This window comes from Alternaria arborescens (genome assembly GCF_004154835.1).
Source record: "Alternaria arborescens strain FERA 675 chromosome Unknown contig_7, whole genome shotgun sequence".
NCBI classification, from domain to species: domain Eukaryota; kingdom Fungi; phylum Ascomycota; class Dothideomycetes; order Pleosporales; family Pleosporaceae; genus Alternaria; species Alternaria arborescens.
Genome location: NW_021167862.1, coordinates 414,560 through 435,802, shown reverse-complemented (window position 1 = coordinate 435,802; position 21,243 = coordinate 414,560). Strand labels below are relative to the sequence as shown.

The following is a 21,243-nucleotide window of genomic DNA, read 5'->3' as shown; positions in this document are numbered from 1 at the left end:
TCAACGCTCGATGCCTGCATACCACTCAACAGCCCCCGCTCTAGCTTGGCAGAACGTCAAGTCCATGAGCGTATATAAGGCTGATCGGGTGCAGCATGCAAGTGATGCAGTTATGGTGTTGAATCAGCGTACATCAGCCGATCGAGCACTTTTCTGGGCCCAGAGAGAACTGTAGCAAAGTCGTAGCCGCTAGTCACTGAACGTAAGTTAGTCATTTCGTACCCACGTGCGTTAGGACTCAGAACTTGGCAGTGCACAGTCTGTGTGCCATGTCCCTTCGGTATTGGTAAAGTATTACCATGGCGGCCAATGTAGGTCTAGCGCATAATACCCTAGGCTGAAATAGACCGCAACTTAAGTCCAATCGGATTTCTGCCTGGTCCGAATGTTGCTAGTTGGATAGCTCAGATAACATATCGTTGTGACCTAGCAGTACTTATTAGTTCTATGTTTCGAGAATTTAGCACAGTCTGTGTATTACGGCCTCCGGTGATAACTGCCAGCGCCGCGCCAGTACGTACTCTTGCATGATTACCATGGCCAGATCGATACATACCCTGCTGCATGCGGAATATTTGCTCAAGGCGTAGCGGTCTGAGTCGACTGACGTTGTTCGGGCTTATCGTTGAGCAGCAACGTCACGAGTACGGCACATACCCTACATCGTAAGTAAGTCTTCAAAAGAGAGATGGAAGGTCTACATACGTCGCAAGCATAGAAATGAACTGCTGATTACGAAACAACAGACTACAAGCGGTTATGGTTACGGATGTAATAACAACCCCTGCGATGCTGGACGCACGTCCAGCTGTGAAGTACAAGGACGTGACGGCCGCATATATGAGCAACGAGGCTGTGAGATTCCCGATCGTTAATGTTATCACCTCAATTCGGTGCTCGCTGAAATTGCGGCATCCAAAGATGTCCAGGGGTCTTTTGGACCAGGTCAAGAGCACCCAGAGCCAGTCTGGAAAGTACGGAGCCCACAAGACAAATTTATCCCGGAAAAACCTACTTATCGTACTGGGACTTGATCGATCTACGACCTGGTATATGTCAGATGCATGGCCTTCGGGATCGTTCTGAGAGCCCCAAATTGCAGCATCAAGTCCCAAAAGATCATTCTGGTCTAAGAAAACCTGAAAGTCACGAAGCTCCGCAGCATCGTAGCCTTTACCAGCAAGGCGATTGAATCTTAGAAGGGCTTCCTCTGTTTTTGGTCAATCTACGCCGACTGCAGCAATGATCTGCTTACCATATTCCTTTAATTCATTCTGGAGCTTCTCATATAGTCTGCCCTGGGTCTTTTCTCGAACGATGACAGGTGTGTTGTATTCTGCGTCGATACGGGCAAAATTCTTCAAGAAGTCGGGATCGAACTGAGCATCGCGATCTTCAAGATGCAAGAGGTCTTTCTCCAGCCCCATCAACCTATGCTGACGATAGAGCAGAAGGCGGATCGCAAGCGCGGAAAATCTTCGTAGATGTAGATATCTGGTGTGCTGCGATAAAAAGAAGGCCAGCCTGGGATAACCCTCGTTGTGTAGTGTTGGATGATTGCCTGGGTTCGCTACGGCTCGTGGTGCCGAGGCGGGTGTTTGCTGCAATGTCGCGTAATTGGCTGCGGTCGCCATTTCCCCGGTGGACTGGAGAGAATGATTACGACTTTTGGAGATCCGAGGAATGAAGAAAAGCAGAGAAAGTGGTTGGGATGCGAAAACGGATTCGCCAAAAAACAAGATCTTGTTAGGAAACGATAAGAAAAGTGCACGTCTGGGGAGATGCTAAGAGAGTACTAGATGATACTGCCCAAGAGCCTGAAAGTAGCAAAAGATGTAGATCGAACTTCGTTGAGTGGGTTTGGGTCGATGCGCCTCTGCAGTATTGGAATCCAACGTCGCGCTGTAAGGCTATATACCCAGCGAGCCACAAAGACAAACTGCATTATCTGCGTAAATGTTCACCTGTCAGATGCTAAGGTGGTCAGCTTGGGAAGCATGAAGACAAAAGAAACCGTCACCGTGATGCCCAGCATTCGTCAGAATCTGGTCCCCGGATGATCCACAAAAGAGGTGTGGTGCTTAACTCGCGCTTATGGACAAGTTGTCTCGGGCTGCAGCAATGAACGGTGTTTTCTGATTTGGTTTTCGTAGCTTAGGTGCGGGGGCAGACGCCCATATAGCTGCAGTCAAAGCTTCAAGGGTGGTGGAGTTGCAAAGCCACTGGTAGAAGGCCTGCGCCCCCGACATCAAGGAGGAATCTGTACAACCACAACATTAATTGAACCCCAACAAGACGACAGACACAGCGTGTATATTCAACACATGCTGAGAGTTGAAGCGCCGTGAGGGTCATATGTGTTCTCCCTCTGGCAAGCGCAGCTCGCTTCTGAAGATGATGGATGGGTGCGATAGGTGTCCGGAGCTTCTGGTAGGATTTCCAAGGATAGATAGAACGTTTCTCTCCGGCTCTAAACGTGAGACAGTGAAGCCTGCAATATGAGGGGATATGGCGAGCGTAGGGACGGCGGTAGCCCACTAACTGCTCATCATCGACACCGAGGATGTGAAGTTGCAAGCGCCGTTCGAGATAATAATGGAAAGTTCGATGTGATGTCGCCAGACCACCTGCACGCTACTAGTGGGTATCCAAGTAGACATGTAAGTATTTGCAAGCTCGTGGTGGTCGATTTGCTAAGAGACGGCAACTAGCATGCGCAGAACGAATGATGTGCAGTGAATATGGAAGAAACGCAGTCAAAACTGAGTTGCGGGAAATGGTGTTGGGGTTGGTCTACTCCTCGAAGCCGTTGCACTAGCACTGAGTGCTGGGCGGTACGCTAAGGCGGAACGAATCTTCATTCGGGTTGTCGATCGTCTCATTGCAGGCACGCCTTTGACATCGGGCAATTTAGCAGCATGGTCAAAGTTTAAACAAAAGAGATACGCAAACAACAAAATTGTATTGGCGTCCACTCCTGCATATTGGTCTCTTTTTGGAAGAGAACTCCAAAGCCTCCACCACGATCTGATTCGATGTAGTTCACATGTAGTGTAGCGATGAAACGCTATCACATTCATCAAGTTCGTTGACAGGAGGTTAGCGTCGATCAAAAATGGTTGTCAAGCCTGTCGCGAGCAGTCGTCATGAAGAATAATATAGTAGTAATACTTTATACCGTACCCGTTATGTCGGCTCACGCCCTGACCCTACTGTGCTTTCTCGTTGTGACCATCATCCTAAAATCATCTGTGTACATCTGCCTCTTGGATTCCAACTCGGGTGTCAGACCGATGTCACTGGGGACCATTCATGTCGAAGCCCCGACTACTCAGCGCTTAATACCAGGACTGAGCCTGGGGGTATCATTATCCTTTCTGTTTCTCTCACTCTTTGGCTTGAACCCAGCACAAGCTCGGTGCAATGTTCAGTCGCCGCACAGAACGAGTGCGTTCTGGTATTATTCTGGAGTTCCAACGAGCAGAGGATTAGCCGTTCAATAGTCTCCTCGTCCCCTGCCACCTCTACCCCTTCCTCTTCCACGCTTCTTGCGGTCCCAGTTGCCCCTGAAACCGCGGCCACCTTGATGACCGTTCCTCTCGTCACGCTCACGGTCCTCCTCCTCTCTTCTCATCATCTCGCGTTCGCGCTCTATTCGCTCGGCCTCAAGCTCCTCAGGGCTCTTTTCCACACGGACCTCAGGCTTCTTGAGATCGGCAGGAAACCTTGGGTGTGCACCGTACTTGCAGTTCTTACCCTCGGGACAGAAGCCGCAGAGGTAGAAGGGACAAAGCTTCTCCTTCTTGTTGTGTTTGAGCGCGCAGTATGGCCCAAGCGGACAGAAGCCTCTATCGTAGTGTGGGCATGAGGGGCGCTTCGCCTCGGGGTCGATATGTAGGTACAGACAGTCGTCTCCGTTGGAGCACGTTTGTGTCCGGGCGTAGTAGGAGCACTCGGGCATTCGTCGTAGGTTGTACTCGTGAAGGAACTCGCATGTTTCGCCTTTCTTGCATAGGCCACGCAACCAATGCTTGCATACTAGACTGAGCCGTGTTAGCTTAAGAGGTGGTGTATGCTTTACCACTAGATTCACATACTTGTTGTAGGATGAAGAGACATTGTGTTTGTTTGGGCACCTATTGCCATCCGGGCAGTGACCCTGGAGGTATGCCTTGCATACCGGACGATCAGGACTAAGGCCAAAGCGATATTCGCGTCGCAGAAATTCGCTGAACTTGAACGTGTATTGTGGTTGCTGGCTTTCTACGGGTTTCGGTTCGGGTGCTGGCGTTGGGGCGGAGTTCATAACCTCGGCCATCGTGGCGCGTTGTAGACGGATACGCTTCAGCCGTCTTTTAGAAGTGAGCGCTACACGATGTGTATAGAGAGTTAAATTGTGGCTCTACACTGTTGATGTGACGTCGCAAATGCTAGAAGATGCGCAGCATCACTGCCAAGATCCAAGGACGCGAGTTCACGTGGACGCTAAGAGAAGGTGCGGACTTCCAAGGTTCTTTGTTCGACACGGCGATCACCGTCTACTCCCGTATCCACAACTGCACCTTGCCAGAAACGTCTTACATGGCGGCTACATCCCGCTTGATTTTGACTTACCCTGATCTACCCACTGCATTTGCATTTCCAACGTGCCGTCGAACCGATGTTTACAGCTGATGCAACCCTGGAACCACACGCGTTGAGACGCTCTTCCATGTTTGCTTCACTATTCACGGCCCGTCGATACGCTTTGCAACATGTGAGCGTCTTCATCGACGTGTTCGCAGTCAGCCATGATCTTTTCCGGATTTTCATCCCATGCGGGGCTGGTTTTGCATTCGGTCACCACTCCTGCAACATGGTGTCTGATGCTTCTTGGCTACTACCTAGGTATCTTTCTAGCCGATTTTGCGATGCCTCCTCCCCACAATGTCCGGAAGAACGTTCCTGGCCGTGTGATTAGCAGTCAGTATCCTACCTGTCACTCTGCAACCCACTGAGAAGCTATTTCGGCTCAGCAATGATCTTGCTTTAACAATCTTCGCGTTACCATAATCTTGCATTGGGGTAGAGTCGAACCATTTCGGGTGGATTCGAGCAGTTTGCTCTTGAAGCACTAGGGTCCACATCACGACGCCGGAATATTCAGGAAATTGCGGCTTCGTTCGCACCTCAGGCCTGCCTCCTACGATCAATGATGCTTGGTGGCACAACCTTAGTGTGAATCCGTAGCTCATCAGTTGCCAAACTGGGCTTCACCGTCTAATCTGTAGTAGAGCCGCTATAGCAAGTCACGCATGGAGCCTTCGTTCGTTCTAGGATGGCTGCGCGGTCCTTTGGCATTGAGGCGATCATCAAAGACATTGCATCACCGATGGCTTCTGGCGCCACTATTGATAGCCTTCCATTTATATTTACATACAAGCAGGATGTGTTCCAGAATTATTCTCGACTACCTGAAGCCATTCATTCGCTTTCCTTCCTCAACCATCTTCCAAGTTGCACAGATAATCGGTACATATAGCTCCTGTCATTGTATTACATGCACACCTATCCGATCCTCACCACCAAGGCCACACCTCAAGCCCTAACACGACAAAGAGCTTCCGATATCCGTTCAGCCTTCACCCTTTACGATCCGGCTGCCGGCCTTTACCTGCAGGGTGTTCTGACGTGCAGGAAGCTAGCCACAGCTAAGCCATAGCTTACGACGACCGAAAATGAGCCGACACTACTTCAACCCGCCTGGTCACGACACCACCTTTTCCACACCGCTGCAAGCTATGTATTGGAACGGAGTTTACTATCCTAACTGGCGCATCTATCGCGATCAGCCACCTGTATCGCTGAACTACGATGTCATTTCGCATGTCTTCTACGCCTTTGCCTGGTACGCTAATCACTGGAGATGGTTACTAAATACATGGACTAACATGGCAATAGGGTTAAAGACGATGGAACTGTATATGTAGGTACATCAGGTGCATCGAAGCTTCCCTAACTGACTCACTCTACAGCTAAGTGATGAATGGGCGGATGCTCAAATCGATGTCCCAGGCACTGACGACATTCCTGCAGCAAAAGGATGTCTTAACTCTTTCGCCCTGTTGAAGCGAAAGTATACCCGACTACGGGTTGTGTTATCTGTTGGCGGCGGTGGGAAAGGCAGTGAGCCTTTCGCGGGTGTTGCTAGAGACCCTGCCTGCCGTGAGCGTTTTGCTCAGACATCATTGGCATTGGTACAACAATTTGGTATTGATGGCATCGACAGTCAGTATATTGATCCAGAGTGGCGATATTTTTACTGAAAAGGCAACAGTCGACTGGGAACACCCTGCAGATGCCAGCCAAGGCACAGATTACATTGCTCTTCTGGCCACACTCCGTCAGTACTTGCCGGCGCCCCAATACACCCTCTCCTCAGCACTTCCAGCAGGCGAATGGGCCCTTCAGCATATCAACCTGGCGCATGCTTCGCATTATCTGGACATGATCAACCTCATGGCTTATGACTACAGCGGGCCTTGGGTGAAAAAGTGTGGTCATCAAGCTCAACTATTCACACCACACATTCCGCACAGTCCCGAAGCCGCAATATCCTGCCACTCAGCTGTCTCCTACATGATGCAGCAAGGTGTCCCAAGACACAAGATCGTCATGGGTGTGCCAGCATACGGCCGAAGTTTCACCGGAACCCGTGGTATAGGTCACTCATTCTCCGGGCAAGCAGGAGAGGAGGGCACCTTCGAGTACCGAGACTTGCCCCGTCCGGGTGCGGAAGAGCACGTAGACGAGCAGCTGGGCGCAGCCTACTGTATTGGGGGTGACGGAGGGCTAGTCACATACGATACCCCGCAAACTGTCAGAATGAAGGCCAACTATGTGCGACAAAACGGACTAGGTGGACTCTTCTATTGGACCGGTACAGGCGACGCAAGCTCGCTCACTCAGAAAGATCGCAGTCTGGTGTATAATGGCTTCCTAGGTCTGTTCCCGCAATAGAAGCTACGTGGCTGTAACTTGAGACTACGTAGCATCGAAACATATTGACGCGTCCTGTTGTGTCTGAAAGCTGCTGTTTGTGCTCCGTGTGTGTTCGACGGTGATGTTGCCCTACGCAAGAGCTACTCTAGCGCGATGAGCTTGGGCCCCCAGACCCTTGATTGAGGGCTGGGGTGCGTGGGATGTTGGCTCGTTGAAGCATGAAGAAGATCGCAGAATTGCCGATAACACCACGTCGCACGTACTGCTTCCCAAAGAACACGAGACGTGCCTCTCTTCGCCTTGTATCCTGAACGTGCCTTGCCCGCCGCCGCAACGATTGCAACCGTGTACCGCGGGCGCATGCGATTGATGCGGACTCCCGCCGAACCATATGCCTGCACCTTCCACCTCGCTGGAATCTAGTACGCCGTCCCAGGGTCAATCACAGGCATGGATCCGGCGCTGACGCTCAATGCAGCTGACTACGATCCCATCGACCATCTCAACGCCCTCTTCTCCCACCCCGCCACACTCTCCTCCGTCTCTGCCACCTCCGACGCCCTTCGCAACTATCAGGATGACCTTGACGAAGACATTGCCGCCGTTGTCGCCTCCCAGTCTAGCTCAGATGCCGACAGCGTCCAGCGTATACAGGCTGCAAAGGCAGAGCTGGCTGATCTCTTCAAAAAGATTGAGAGCGTCCGGGAGCGGGCCATGCAGACAGAACAGACCATCACCGAGATGACTGCAGACATAAAGCGTTTGGATAGCACAAAGAAGAACCTGACGCTCTCTATGACGGCGTTGAAGCGACTTCAGATGTTGACGACGGCCTATGAACAATTACGGAGTCTTAGCAAGTCGCGACAGTACAGGGAATGCGCACAACTGTTGCAGGCTGTCATACAACTTGTGGCACACTTCAAGAGTTATCGCTCTATAGACCAGATTGCAACCTTGAGTCGCAATGTGGCGGACGTGCAGGGCGAATTGCTAGAGCAGGTCTGCGAGGATTTCGAGGTGACATTCGCCAAGGGGGAAACGGCGTCACGAAAGGCCATGCTCGCGGAAGCCTGTCTGGTTATCGATGCGCTCGGAGAACATGCTCGCACCCGGCTCATCAACTGGTATTGCAACACGCAGCTGCGCGAGTATCGCCAGGTCTTCCGGGGCAACGATGAAGTGAGCCACCCATGTTCGCTCATGGTGATAGCACGCTAATGGTACCAGGCTGGATCATTAGACAATATTGGACGAAGATACAGCTGGTTCAACCGGATGATGAAGACATACGACGTCGAACATGCCTCCATCTTCCCGGCCTATTGGCGGGTGAATGAGATGCTGGCCAACTCGTTCTGCGAAGGAACCCGTGAAGACTTCAAGTCCATATTACAAAAGTCTGTGCGGAGAGGCGATGGGCAGAGTTTGGATGTCGAACTGCTTCTCTCGTGCTTGCAGGAGACACTTGACTTTGAACACAGTTTAGAAAGGCGGTTCGCTAATGAGGTTTGTGAAGACGGCCTATCATATCGAACTACATGCTTACTCTGTGCAGTCTCGCTCCTCAATGGACACAGTAGCCTCCAAGGACGACCGGCCGCATGGCTTTAGTCAGGCCATCTCCGAGGCTTTTGAACCCTACATGAGCCTCTGGGTCGAATCTCAAGACAAGTATGTTACGCACACTTACCTGGTCATTGCAAGACTGACTTTATAGGCAACTCGCCAATCTCATACCAAAGTACCGGCAACAACCCCTCCGAAACCCAGAGGAGGATTTCTCCCCTCAAGCTGTGATACCCTCATCGACAGAGCTGTTCCAATTCTATCGTTTGACATTGGCACAGTGCGCTAAGCTTTCGACTGGAACGAGGTTACAGGAGCTATCCATGACCTTTGCCAAGTACCTGGATCAGTACGGGCAACAGGTGCTCTACTATTTTCTTAGCGAGAAAGCAGGAGCTCAAGGGCCTTCCGTCGAAGACGCTGTCCTCATTCTCAACACTGCAGACTATTGCTATATGACCTGCAACCAACTGGAGGAGAAGATCAGAGGCCGCATAGACGAGGACTTTAAGGAAAAGGTTGATTTGCAGAGTCAGGCTGATGCCTTCATGGGTATCGCTAGTGCCACAGTCCGAATGCTCGTTCGAAAAGTCGAGATGGCGTGCGAACCTAGCTGGAGGGAGATGCGAAACACACCTTGGGCAAAGCTCGAGAGTGTTGGCGACCAAAGTAGTTATGTGGCTGAACTTTTGCGTAACGTAAAGGAGAGATCTGGGGAGATCCTGAAGCATCTCCACAAGCAGCAGTATGCGCGAGCTTTCAGCGACAACCTTGTCGATCTTATGGCTTCCACGTACATTGCGAACATAATGCAGTGCAAGCCAATCTCCGAAGTTGGGGCTGAGCAAATGCTGCTGGATTCCTACGTGCTGAAGAAGGGTTTCACGGAGCTCCCTACCCTCAATGAGGAGCCTGGTACAGCACCACCGGCAAGGTATGTTACTCAAGTCGGTTCCGAGTTGCGCCGACGCACTACTAACTATGCCAAAGCTTCATCAAACGCGTAAATCAGTCCATGTCCAAGATCGACCCTCTTCTCAAAACGTTGCAAGTTCGTCCTTCGCCGCCAGAAGCCCTCGTGCAAGCCTACCTTATCCATATTGCCGACAAATCCGACACCAACTTCCGCAAGATTCTTGATCTCAAGGGTATCCGCAAGGCTGAGCAAACTCAGCTTCTCGACCTCTTCTCTGCCTTCCGTGCATCGCCCAACCACGAAAACCTCGTGCAGAACTCGCCCTTCCTTACGCCACTGCAGATCCAGGCTGCAGGTAGCGTTGGAAGTACGGCAGGAAGCGTCATGGGCACGATGGGAACACCGAGTCTTGGTGGGGGCAGATTCGACGCAGCAGGCTTGGGTAACATGCTCGTTAATGCCGCAAGGGATGGTGTTGATCGATTCGGTAGTCCTGCGCCGGGCCAGCAGCAGGCTGGAGGTGCGGATGGAGGCGCGAACCTGGAGAGTAATTTGAAGAATATTGGCAAGTTCTTCAGGAGGGATGTGGGAGGGTTCCGAGGATTTGGACGGAGTGAAGACGGACGATAGACGAAGTTGAGAGTGATATGCGCCATTACAGTTGGGCAGAACATTGAAGCAGCAATAGATTTACATCAGACGCTCATGATCTTAACACGATCGGGGTATCATAATTCATGTTCCGCATCCGGTCCCCGAGTCGGCAACTTCAAGAGGAAACGAACAAACCATCATCACTTTGCTCTTCCTCCCTCTCCGGATCCCTCATGTAAACATCATCACGTCCAATCAGCCCGTCCCCGTCACTTATCACCATGGCCTCTCTTCGTCTCCTCCTCACCTCATCCTGAGAGCCACCGCCCATTCTAGGCTGGACGACATCCCACTTGAACCCATGGTTTGGCAACAAAGAATCGTCTCTCCAGACACCCATATCGCCTAACAGATTGAACGCCAACTGCGCGCGATGCAACACCTCCCCATCCGCACAGTACAGATCCTTGATGAGCAGGTCTTTGGCGGACTTGGAAGCGTAAAATCGCGTGCAGAGGATATTTGTAGCGGAGGCGCGGATATCGTTGTTGTGGCTTGTCGCCAGTGTCAAGAGAGAACTTGTCTTGATGGCATCTTCTTGGTGGGTGGGCGGGCCGGAGGGGATGGTACGCCGTTGTTGCGGGATGTTCTGTGGGTTTCGAATCTCGGTGAGGGTGCGCATGTTTTGGAGGCCGTGGGAGACTTGCTGGACGGCTATGAATGTGAAGACGCCTGGAAGACGGGTTAGTGGGGCTGGGTTGGTCGATGGTGAGAGGGGTCTGTACCGAGGCCGAGCCAGAGCCAGTGGTCGGGGATGCTGGATGCCATAGCGAGGTGTATTTGGTCATGGCGTGAGGCATATGGCGACGAGGCTTGAAGACATGCTGCGGTCGTGAATGCACTTGCGCCGTGATGGCCGTCGCGCGTGAAAGTGGGGAGCGGGCTGCAGGGATGTGGCGCTAGACAGGGGCCATCCATGCCGAAATCTTGGTCTGGGAAATAATTTCAAGCCGACCATCTCGTGTCGCCCACGAGCTCTCTCAGCGCCGAACACCCTACTCACAGGTCTCCGGGCCTCGACATAGCCACAGACATGCCGCCCTCACAGCTGAAGCGGCTAAAGGCCTCGCTCCGCGAACAAGGCATCACCGGCCCGCAAAAGTCGAAGAAGCAGAAGAAGTCGCAATCCAAGAACGCCGACCACCACGAACGGAAAGCCTCTGCGCTCGCCTCGATTCGCGAATCTTTCAATCCTTTCGAGTTCAAGCACCTTGCGCGCCCCCACAAGCATGAGTATGTCTCTGCGCAGGCCGAGAATGCTCCCAAGAAGATCCTCGGTAGACCCGGCGTTACCAAGAGCGCAGGCGAGGAGGCACGTAGGAAGTCGCTGCTTCCAGAGATGCATCGCAAGAACAAGGTCGGAGGCATCCTCGACAGGCGGATAGGTGAAGATGACCCGACAATGAGTCTGGAAGACCGTGAGATGGCGCGCTTTGAGAGGGAACAACAGCGCAAGAGGGGCGGGAATGTGTTTGACCTTGAAGATGATGCTGACGAGGTTGAGCTCACTCACGGTGGACAGTCTCTCCGTTTTGACGATGAGATTGGAGAGGAAGACTATGATGCGGCAAGCATTGCTGGGTCAAGTGACGGCGAAGATGGCTTCCTGAAGAAGAAGAGGCGGAGAGACGATGAAGACGGCGACGTGGATGGTGACGCGGCTGCGGATCAGCCAGAGAGGAAGAAAAGCAAGGCAGAGGTCATGAAAGAGGTCGTGGCCAAATCGAAGCAGCATAAATACGAGCGTCAAGCACAGAAAGAGGACGACGATGAGCTACGAGACGAGCTTGACAAGGACCTCAATGACGTGTTGGCCGCTCTGCGAGGACACATCAACAAGAAGCCCGAGCCTGAGAAGCCCAAGGACCCTCAGGTCAACGAATTTGGCATGAACGCCGACCGCGCTGCACTTCTAGCTGGAGCTACACAGCAAGACAAGGACAGAGAGTACGATACACGTGTGCGCCAACTGATGCAAGATTCGCGAGCGAAGCCGACAGAACGAACAAAGACGGAAGAAGAGAAGGCTAGAGAAGAGGCAGATCGCTTGAAGGAACTTGAGCAGAAGCGCATGAAGAGAATGCGCGGAGAGCCTGTCAGCGATGACGAAGAACCACGCAAAAACGGTGTCGAGGAGCTTGATGAAGACGAAGATGACGACAGCCTGCCAGATGATGCTGCCGAGTTCGGACTAAAAGCGCCAGGCCAACTGAGACCTGACGGCGTTGAAGACGAGGACGACTTCATCATGGACGATGACCTTGTTGCTACCGACTCAGAAGCCGATATGTCCGACGATGAGTCTGATGCTGGCTCTGCAATCGACGACACAATGGCCATGGACGAGGAGGACGCAGACTTCTTGAAGCACGTCATGCCGGAGCGGAAAGAGCAACCCAAGGCTGTTAACGGCGTCCTTACTCTCGGTGTTGAGCCTTCGTCCAAGTTGGCGTTTACTTACAAATGTCCGCGGACTCATGAGGAGTTACTGAGTGTCTTCAAGGATGTTACCCCCAACGATACCTCCACCGTCATCCAGAGGATACGTGCGCTCTATCATGCTGGACTGCATTCGGACAACAAGAACAAGCTTGCCGACTTCGCTTGTGCGCTCATTGATCATGTCTCCTACCTATCAAACCAGACGCCAGCTGTGTCCCTGGCTGTGATTGAAGCGATCATCCGTCATATCCATTCCATGTCGCGGTCATACCCGGTTCAGATTGCTACCAAATTCCGAGAACATTTGAAGCAGCTTCAGGTTTCGAACGACCCAACACCAGGTGATCTGGCTCTACTTTCTGCTATTGGATCCATCTTCCCCACTTCTGATCACTTCCACCAGGTCGTTACTCCCGCCGTCACCCTCATGGCTCGCTGGATGGGACTTACCTCGCCTGCTTCTACTACAGATGTTGCAACAGGTGCTTTCGTTGGTGCGCTATGTCTGCAATACCAAAGACTATCGAAGCGATATATTCCTGAGTTTGTACGCTACACTGGACTTGCCCTCAAATCAGAGCACGCCACGCCCGCTCTCCTGGCAGCGCACAGCAAGAACGTCATCACTGCCGCCGAACTCTGGAGTGCCTCATCCGCGTTCATCGAGATCTTCAGCCCGCTACTTGCACCCCTCAAGTCCGCAAACCAGATGTCTACCTACCAGAACCTCCGTGCCCGGATATCCCTTGCACGCTCCAAACGGCGACCCCTTCTCCTACACCATCACCGTCCCCTACCCATCAAATCCAGTATTCCCAAATTCGAAGAATCCTTCGATCCCAACCGCCACTATGACCCTGATAAGGAGCGCTCAGAGGCCAAGAAGCTGCAGAAGGAGTACAAGCGCGAGAGGAAAGGTGCACTCAGGGAGTTGCGCAAGGACGCCAACTTCATTGCGAGAGAGACGCTCAAGGAGAAGAAGGAGAAGGACAAAGCTTACGAGACCAAGTACAGGAGGCTTGTGGCAGAGATCCAGGGTGAAGAGGGCAGGGAGAAGAATGCCTATGATCGGGCGAAGAAGGCTAGGAAGAGGGGTTAGATGTGAAAGTGACTTTCAGCGAGTGGGTACTGCTGAGTGTCGCGCATTGGTACTGGCGTTGTTGAATGGATCGTTTCGTAACGAAGACAGCAGCATTGATGCATCAATCATTTGCTGCCACTTCGTGATGTTGACGTATATCAGTCGACTACAAAATTCTTTTTCTTGGCATCATTTTTGAGCATTCGATCAAATACTTGGTGATTGTCGCCGTGATGTTCATATACCCCCAGTACCTTGATTGTGACGAATTCTATGGTTGATCGTAACCCAGGGCTCACCTTGACCCCTACGCACCACTTTCTCGTCAAGTAGAACCTATACTTGCCTCATCTTATAAACGTTGTCTGCTCACAGCTCCCGTTGGCCTTCAAGCAAACTCCCTCACACACCACCAGTCCTCTACTATTCACTACCTACCGATCACTGTTTACCAAATCAAGATCGGGATTATGATTGGTGACTTCACATATCCTAGAAACGCAGCGACACGTGAAGCAATATACGCTCCAATACATATCCACACGATGCAAGATCTGATGCTGATTACTACAGTATACTTTGCAACCAACGCGAGTCACTGAGTCTTAGCCTGCTGGCTGAGGTGTATGATGCATTTAAATCGAAGGGAATAGTTCGAGTCTTCTAGAGCAACGAGCTCGTTGAAAAACCAGGTATATAAGTTTAACAGTCCAGATTTTACCTCTTATTTCTCGAGACATCTGCATGCCGTTCCACTTGCAAAGACTGAAGCACTTCCTTGTTTTATCAACAACAACAGCAGTAGAAGAAACTAAGAACGCCGAGATCATAAGTCTTCTACTGTGCTGCGGTCTACAACAGCATATGATTAGGAAATGTAGTTAACTAATAACAATGCATTTTTCTTGTTAATGATCATCGGTCCAGAAATGGCATATTCCTGTTTCGCTCTGTTGCAGCAGGCGAAAAATAGATCTCGGTGCTGTTTACTCGGCCAACCCTGGCAGAAAATTGCTGGGAGCGATCCTTTTTGATAGACGTTGTACATAGTAGACCCATGTAGAAGCGGGTCTCAAGCGGGCACGTCTACACGCGTTACAACATTGTAGCGTTCGCCTAGATTGGACGGACGGATTGATCCGACTCGACTCAGCACTGGATACTCTTGGTGGAGGTATCGTGTCGTGCAAATCTTTAAGGTGGGCAACCGTGTGGATGCGAATACGTAGGACTGAGGGTCAGCCAAGAGGGGAAGTCGGGGAGTGACGACGCCGAACGCGCGAGACTAGCTTGATGTAGTTGCAGCCCTTCTGTGGAAAGAAACCTATCCGTATCAACGGAAGGATTGAGCCTCAACTAGAGCAACAAAGCTAGCCGCCCGCTCTTGAAATCCAGACACAAAGTATTGTGAAAACCCATTCAATGGTGCTTAGTTGGCGTGTAGAATTGACAATGGCGGTATGCACCTCTTGTAACTTCCTTTCCTAAAAGGACGAGGACCCCACGTTGAATGGCGCCTGCTCGCTTAGTAAAGACCAGTTTTCCCCACGTGCGGCTGCCATCCTGCAAAGAACCTTAATTGAACCCACAAACTTCTCCTACGCAGCGGATCTAGTATCGGATCTATTACGGGCGCTTTGTGGTGTTCAGAAACGGTTGCCCTGGATTGGATGCAAGTTCCCGTCGAATCCAAGTGCCGTCTCAACGTATCCGCACAGCCGGCTTTCCCCAGAGCATGACGTCAGAACTGACTTTTCGACATCATGAATGCGCTCAACAAAGACGTCCCGAATTTAGAAAATCCCGCCTCTTTTGATTGGAGGACACTACGTGCAAAGATATTGACGCACGTAATGTAAAGAGGCGTCGAGCTGGCTGCTGTGCTCAGCAGTATTGCAAATAGCAGAACGTCAAATGAGGTTGTAATCACGAATGCTCTAGAAGGATCCCGTTTGTGCCAATTATGCCACAGCTCAACCATTCACCAAGCTCACTTGGCGTGCTCGCACACCGAAGTCGACATCTTTGCTCCCGAGCACGCAATTCAGGCCATACCTTTTTTATTGGGCACTAGGGCGAACCGTGAGCGACCATCACATCCTTCGCGCGCCATCCCTGTCGCCGCACCCGCATACCCTTGCAAGCTCGACCCATCTGCCATCAGATTGAAGCCGGTACCGCGGCGAAAAGCGTCACAGTCGCTTGAACTTCGTTAGATCTGATCGGCATATCAGGGCAGCATTATGTCACTTGTCAGAACCCTCCACCCGGGCGTTGCTTGGAAATACACCCTACCTACCTCAAGCCCTCTACCGTAGCAGTGGCCTTATTGCCTCGACATCTCCCCAACTGCGCGTCGACCAGTAGCCTACATCGGATCCCTTCAAAACCAATTCCGATCCAGTAACGGAAGCGATCACGCAATTTTCCGCCAGGTCAAGCAATCCGGAGGCGTCTTGAAGGCTTCGGTCCTTCCCACATCCAGTACACTCAAGCTTCCCAAGCTATCTCGACTTCGAAGCTCACAGGGCCGATCCTGCAGCCCAGACCGGCATCGCGACACTGCTATTCGCTCTGAAGAGACCGCGTGCGTTTCGCTCCAAGCCATCAATTGCTTGTGCTGTGCTTGTGCACGCCTCCCAGCCCGTTGGTCCTCATAGATAAACTTTCAGACGCCTGGCAACTCTTGTCCTTGCTTCTGAAGCTTATTCGGCCTTGTCAAACTTGGTACTGGATTTCAAGCACGTGGCCCTCCAAGTGCTGAACCAGTGCATTTTTGTTCGAACGCGTTGAAGAACTCCTACCCCAACGATGGCTTCTACAGCCAATAAAGTCGGCCACAGCCTGGCAAAGGTCTTAGGCATCGACCTGCACTACCGGAACGAAACTGGCTCAGAGCGCGTAACACGAGGCGAAAGTGTTTTCACCATCGACTCCGCAGATACATATGTTGAGGATGAACCTACTGCGAAAGAATGGATTCAAGACACTCTTCCCAGTGGACCCGAGTTCAGAGAATATTGCTACAGCTTGTTTCCGTTCCTCCATTGGATAGGTCGCTACAACGTACAATGGTTAATAGGTGACCTTGTCGCTGGTATGTCAAGCTATAGTTGGATTATTTTGTATGGCTACTAACTTTCGCTAGGTATCACCGTGGGTGCTGTTGTCGTTCCCCAAGGTATGGCCTACGCAAAGCTTGCTGAGCTTCCTGTCGAATTCGGATTGTACTCTTCATTTATGGGCGTACTCATCTACTGGTTCTTCGCTACCTCGAAAGACATCACCATCGGACCCGTCGCAGTTCTATCCACAGTCACTGGCGGTGTTGTGCTGTCAGCGGAAGAGAAGTTAGCCGGTCAGGATATCTCACGAGACATGATCGCATCCTCGTTGGCCATCATCGCCGGATCAATCGTTCTCTTCTTGGGTCTTGTCCGTATGGGCTGGATTGTGGATCTCATCTCATTGCCTGCAATCTCAGCGTTCATGACTGGCTCTGCGCTCAGTATCGCTGCTGGACAGTTTCCAGCCATGATGGGTATCACAGGTTTCTCGACTAGGGATCCCACATACAAAGTGGTGATCAACTCGCTCAAGTACCTTGGACGAACTAACCTTAACGCATCATTCGGCTTGACTTGCCTCTTCCTTCTCTATGCGATCCGTTTTACATGCGGCCAGCTCGCAAAGCGATTCCCTACCCGTGCGAAGCTGTTCTTCTTCATCAACACTCTGCGAACGGTGTTTGTTATTTTGCTGTACATTCTGTTCAGTTACCTAGCAAACCGAGAGCACAAAGCCAACGGAACCAAGCCAATTATTACCACTCTTGGAACTGTTCCGCGAGGTAAGATGCTTCTTCATCTTGATCAGATCCATTACTTACAACTTCAGGATTCCAACACGCTCGCGTACCCAAGGTCACAATTCCCATAATCAAGTCGTTCGCCACCGAATTACCGTCTACTGTCATCGTCCTCCTCATCGAGCACATCTCCATTGCCAAGTCGTTCGGACGAGTGAACAACTACGTCATCAACCCATCGCAAGAGCTCGTGGCCATCGGCGTGTCCAACTGCTTGGGTCCCTTCTTAGGAGCATACCCCGCGACTGGTTCTTTCTCTCGCACTGCCATCAAGTCCAAGGCTGGAGTTCGCACGCCTTTCGCAGGTGTCATTACGGCCATCGTAGTGCTTCTCGCTATCTATGCACTTCCGGCTATGTTTTGGTACATTCCCAACGCCGCACTATCGGCAGTCATTATCCACGCAGTGCTCGACTTGATCACACCACCAAACACCGTGTACCAATTCTGGAGGATCTCACCACTTGAGGTCATCATTTTCTTCATTGGTGTTCTGGTTACAGTCTTTTCCAGCATCGAAAACGGTATCTACGTTACAGTGTCCGTATCGGCAGGCATGTTCGCTTTCCGTCTGTTCAAAGCCAAGGGTCGTTTTATGGGCAGAGCCAAGATTCACTCCGTTATCGGCGACCATCTGTTGGACCCGCATGAGGAAGACAAGATGCCATCGCCCGGTTTCAAGCAGAAGCCAGCAGAGGGAGAGCACTCCATCCGTGAAGTTTTCTTGCCTATTGATCACAAGGATGGATCCAATCCAAGCATCCAGCTGGAGGATCCTTACCCAGGTATCTTTATCTACCGATTTAGCGAAGGCTTCAATTATCCAAACGCAAACCACTACCTCGACCAACTCACCGACATCATATTTGCGAAGACGCGTCGTACAAACCAAGCGACGTACAACAGACCCGGCGACCGCCCATGGAACGACCCTGGCCCTCGTGGAAAGGAGGCTCAAGTACAAGACGATCGGCCTACGCTGAAAGCCATTATCCTCGATTTCTCATCTGTCAACAACGTCGATCTTACTTCAATCCAGAACCTGATTGATGTAAGGAATCAGCTTGACAAGTATGCGGCTCCAGACACAGTTGATTGGCATTTCTGCAACATCAACAACCGGTGGACCAAGCGCTCTCTTGCTGCAGCGGGTTTCGGTTACTACACCCCCGAGACGCCTGACAGCGGCATAACGCACCGCTGGAAACCCATCTTCAGTGTCGCCGAGATCGGCGGTTCAGACTCGGCTGCTGCGCAAGCAGAAGCACGCGAGAACCTCCTCGCTCAACGCGCACTATCGCAAGTACGAAGTCACGATATCGAGGCAGCACATCCAGAATCGGGTGACAGTTCGGAGACTGGTAGCATAACAAAGCAGTTGGAACACAGCAAGGCGTACGGACATGTAGAGGCTGGTGATGCTAGACAGAGGGGCCGGATAGCGGTTGTTCAAGGGCTGAACAGACCGCTGTTCCATGTCGACGTAACGGCTGCGCTCAACAGTGCGTTGGCTAATGCGCAGAGAAAGAGTCACTAGATAACTTTGTGGTCTTTCGGTAGTGGTAATGCGGCTTTCTTTCAGTATATATATATTGTCAGTACATAGAGATGATATCTACTTGCACTCGGCTGATGGCCTAGAGTGTGTTTTTCGCGTCCAAAAACTAGTTTTATCATTTGCATGCATCGTGATGCAGGTGCGCAGTCTATTGATGGATGCCTAAGATGCTGTTGCATGGTTAGCATTCGCGTTCAAGCTCATTACCGTCATAAATGTGAGAGAGCTTAGTAGAAGATGGTTTTTGACATTGTCATTCTATATAGACGATACTCGTGCTTCTGCTACGTGGGTATATGTACCGCATCATGCTCCATATACAAAAGAATCAACGCCGTGCTATGCCCCGCCCTGAATCATTTTCTTTGCCTCGCTCCGTACAGTGAAAGAAAAGTCCCGCTCCTTGTAGTAATTTCTGGGTGCTAGCCAGAGAGTGTCTGCGCATATTTGAAAAACCCGCTCTCTGCCATGCATACGTCCATGTCCCTGCTCCCGGGATTCCCGTTGCTAGGTGTCTGATGCCGCAAACGTCTAGTTGTACGCTTCAGCTGGCAAAGACTCTCGACTTTGTGCGAAGAGAGCACCTGCTTGCTCGATGTTCCACTGGCCAGCCTCCAGACATTGAATGGCGTAGTCGCGCTTGAGGTTGGTTTCGCGCTGAACATAGAGGATCATCTCTTCTTTCCTTTGCTGCTCCGGGTCGATAGTCGTTGGTATAGGTGTTGGTGTGGTGGATGATGGTATTTGCTGTGCGTTTGCTGCATTGTTGTTTGCCACTGCTGCGTCAGGACGAACCTGATTGCCATTCAAAATTTTGAGTTTAGGAAACCAAGAGATGATCTCATCCTCCCAGTTGGGTGTTGGGAACGGATCGACAATGAGGTGTTCGACGTTCCTGAAGCGGCCTTTCCAAGGCTTTAGCGCGTCCAGCGTCGCAAAAGCGTTGTTGCTGAGATCAAGGTTCTGGATGTGGCGGAAATGATTGCAGAGTTGGTAAACAGCGTGTGTATTTTGGAGGTTATTGCCGGCGAGTGTGACGCTGTGGATTGCTTGCTCTTTTGCTTCTAGCGTCTCAAGAATGGCATCGCAAACGATCATGAGGGCAGGGAAGAACTTCTTCTGTGCACCTTCTGAGGCAAACATGCCAGATTGGAGGATCTCTTGATCTCCAGCAATAGTCGAGAGGTTTAGTAATTTGTTGGCTGCATCGTAACGTCGTCCGAGGAAACCTTCCATAAGCGCGTAGGATGGATTCGATTTCAGCTTTGCAAGCATGTCTTTGTCGACTAGCGGTTCTCGTGAACGGTTTTCATGCTGGAAATTGTTTGGACCGCCCCTGAATCCTCCTCTTCCTCGTCCCCTTCCTCTGCCTCGTCCACGTGAGGAGTCACCATCAAGCATCATCTGATCGTCATCGTGGTTTTGTGGTGTGAAAGAAACGCTCCAGTTCCCGCGTCCTCGACCCCGGCCCCGCCCCCGTCCGCCTCTTGGTTGATCGTTCATTCTTAATCGGAGTACGTTGGTTGTGCTGTGGTAGAAGTGTAAGTGAGCAAGGCCGAGAAGCTGACACCGTCTATAAAGATCGAGGGTCCGTGCGCCGCCAAGCCACGTTTTCTTGCCCTCTGGCAATCGTCATTGGTCTGACGTCGAAGGTTCCGTGGATCGTGACTGCGGTTTACTGTTGTCGTGTCTTTACCTACACCTATTATTTTGCGCAGATAACCTCTGTCTGATCATTGGTTGCTTGACTCTGGAACCACACAACAGCGGTCTCACACTTTCGCCCTTTGTAGCGTAGCTAGGCAGCAAGGCAACTAGGCAGCCACTGTGATGACAGCCTGAAGAAACTCACTCTGATCAGCACTGGACTCGCTACATACCACACTCCATAGTTCTTAAAACAAAGGCATTTAGGTACCGTTAACCAGAAGGTGATAGCAGAAGTAATATGATAGAAGGCAAGACGACTGGTTCATAGTATGACCGAAGGCGATGTTCGCGTAAATAGGCGTTTCTTGTCAGATATTCGACCTAGATAATACAAGGTTTGTTCGGGGAGAATTTCCATCCTTCTACAACTCTCCATACCCACGCCGCCCACGTCACTCTACCAGACATGTAAAGATGAGTCAAGTCTTTCCAGAGATAGCCTGCGACGCCCAAAACTCCGAACA

The 21,243-nt window shown here is 51.4% G+C and overlaps 8 protein-coding genes across 8 annotated transcripts; 4 read left to right on the top strand and 4 right to left on the bottom strand.

Moving 5' to 3' along the window:
- Positions 1-1,220: 1,220 nt before the first annotated feature.
- AA0111_g3898 (hypothetical protein) lies at positions 1,221-1,427 on the bottom strand (the record flags this gene model as incomplete). Its single annotated transcript, XM_028649835.1, has 1 exon — positions 1,221-1,427. One exon carries the CDS (start codon positions 1,425-1,427, stop codon positions 1,221-1,223), a length of 207 nt encoding a protein of 68 aa, XP_028508633.1.
- Positions 1,428-3,496: 2,069 nt separating this feature from the next.
- On the bottom strand, positions 3,497-4,318 carry AA0111_g3897 (hypothetical protein; the record flags this gene model as incomplete). Its single annotated transcript, XM_028649834.1, has 2 exons — positions 3,497-4,043; positions 4,098-4,318. The coding sequence occupies 2 exons, from the start codon at positions 4,316-4,318 to the stop codon at positions 3,497-3,499; spliced, it is 768 nt and encodes a 255-aa protein (XP_028508632.1).
- Positions 4,319-5,717: 1,399 nt separating this feature from the next.
- On the top strand, positions 5,718-6,999 carry AA0111_g3896 (hypothetical protein; the record flags this gene model as incomplete). Its single annotated transcript, XM_028649833.1, has 4 exons — positions 5,718-5,887; positions 5,941-5,965; positions 6,015-6,267; positions 6,317-6,999. The coding sequence occupies 4 exons, from the start codon at positions 5,718-5,720 to the stop codon at positions 6,997-6,999; spliced, it is 1,131 nt and encodes a 376-aa protein (XP_028508631.1).
- A 432-nt stretch (positions 7,000-7,431) lies between these two features.
- Positions 7,432-10,096, top strand: AA0111_g3895 (Vacuolar protein sorting-associated protein 53; the record flags this gene model as incomplete). The annotated part of the gene is made up of 5 exons (XM_028649832.1): positions 7,432-8,163; positions 8,212-8,490; positions 8,540-8,655; positions 8,702-9,484; positions 9,541-10,096. The coding sequence occupies 5 exons, from the start codon at positions 7,432-7,434 to the stop codon at positions 10,094-10,096; spliced, it is 2,466 nt and encodes an 821-aa protein (XP_028508630.1).
- A 139-nt stretch (positions 10,097-10,235) lies between these two features.
- Positions 10,236-10,888, bottom strand: AA0111_g3894 (hypothetical protein; the record flags this gene model as incomplete). The annotated part of the gene is made up of 2 exons (XM_028649831.1): positions 10,236-10,792; positions 10,846-10,888. 2 exons carry the CDS (start codon positions 10,886-10,888, stop codon positions 10,236-10,238), a joined length of 600 nt encoding a protein of 199 aa, XP_028508629.1.
- Positions 10,889-11,153: 265 nt separating this feature from the next.
- Positions 11,154-13,661, top strand: AA0111_g3893 (putative nucleolar complex protein 14; the record flags this gene model as incomplete). The annotated part of the gene is made up of 1 exon (XM_028649830.1): positions 11,154-13,661. The coding sequence occupies one exon, from the start codon at positions 11,154-11,156 to the stop codon at positions 13,659-13,661; it is 2,508 nt and encodes an 835-aa protein (XP_028508628.1).
- Positions 13,662-16,454: 2,793 nt separating this feature from the next.
- Positions 16,455-19,048, top strand: AA0111_g3892 (Sulfate permease 2; the record flags this gene model as incomplete). The annotated part of the gene is made up of 3 exons (XM_028649829.1): positions 16,455-16,740; positions 16,792-17,493; positions 17,541-19,048. 3 exons carry the CDS (start codon positions 16,455-16,457, stop codon positions 19,046-19,048), a joined length of 2,496 nt encoding a protein of 831 aa, XP_028508627.1.
- Positions 19,049-19,600: 552 nt separating this feature from the next.
- On the bottom strand, positions 19,601-20,572 carry AA0111_g3891 (hypothetical protein; the record flags this gene model as incomplete). The annotated part of the gene is made up of 1 exon (XM_028649828.1): positions 19,601-20,572. The coding sequence occupies one exon, from the start codon at positions 20,570-20,572 to the stop codon at positions 19,601-19,603; it is 972 nt and encodes a 323-aa protein (XP_028508626.1).
- Positions 20,573-21,243: the final 671 nt, after the last annotated feature.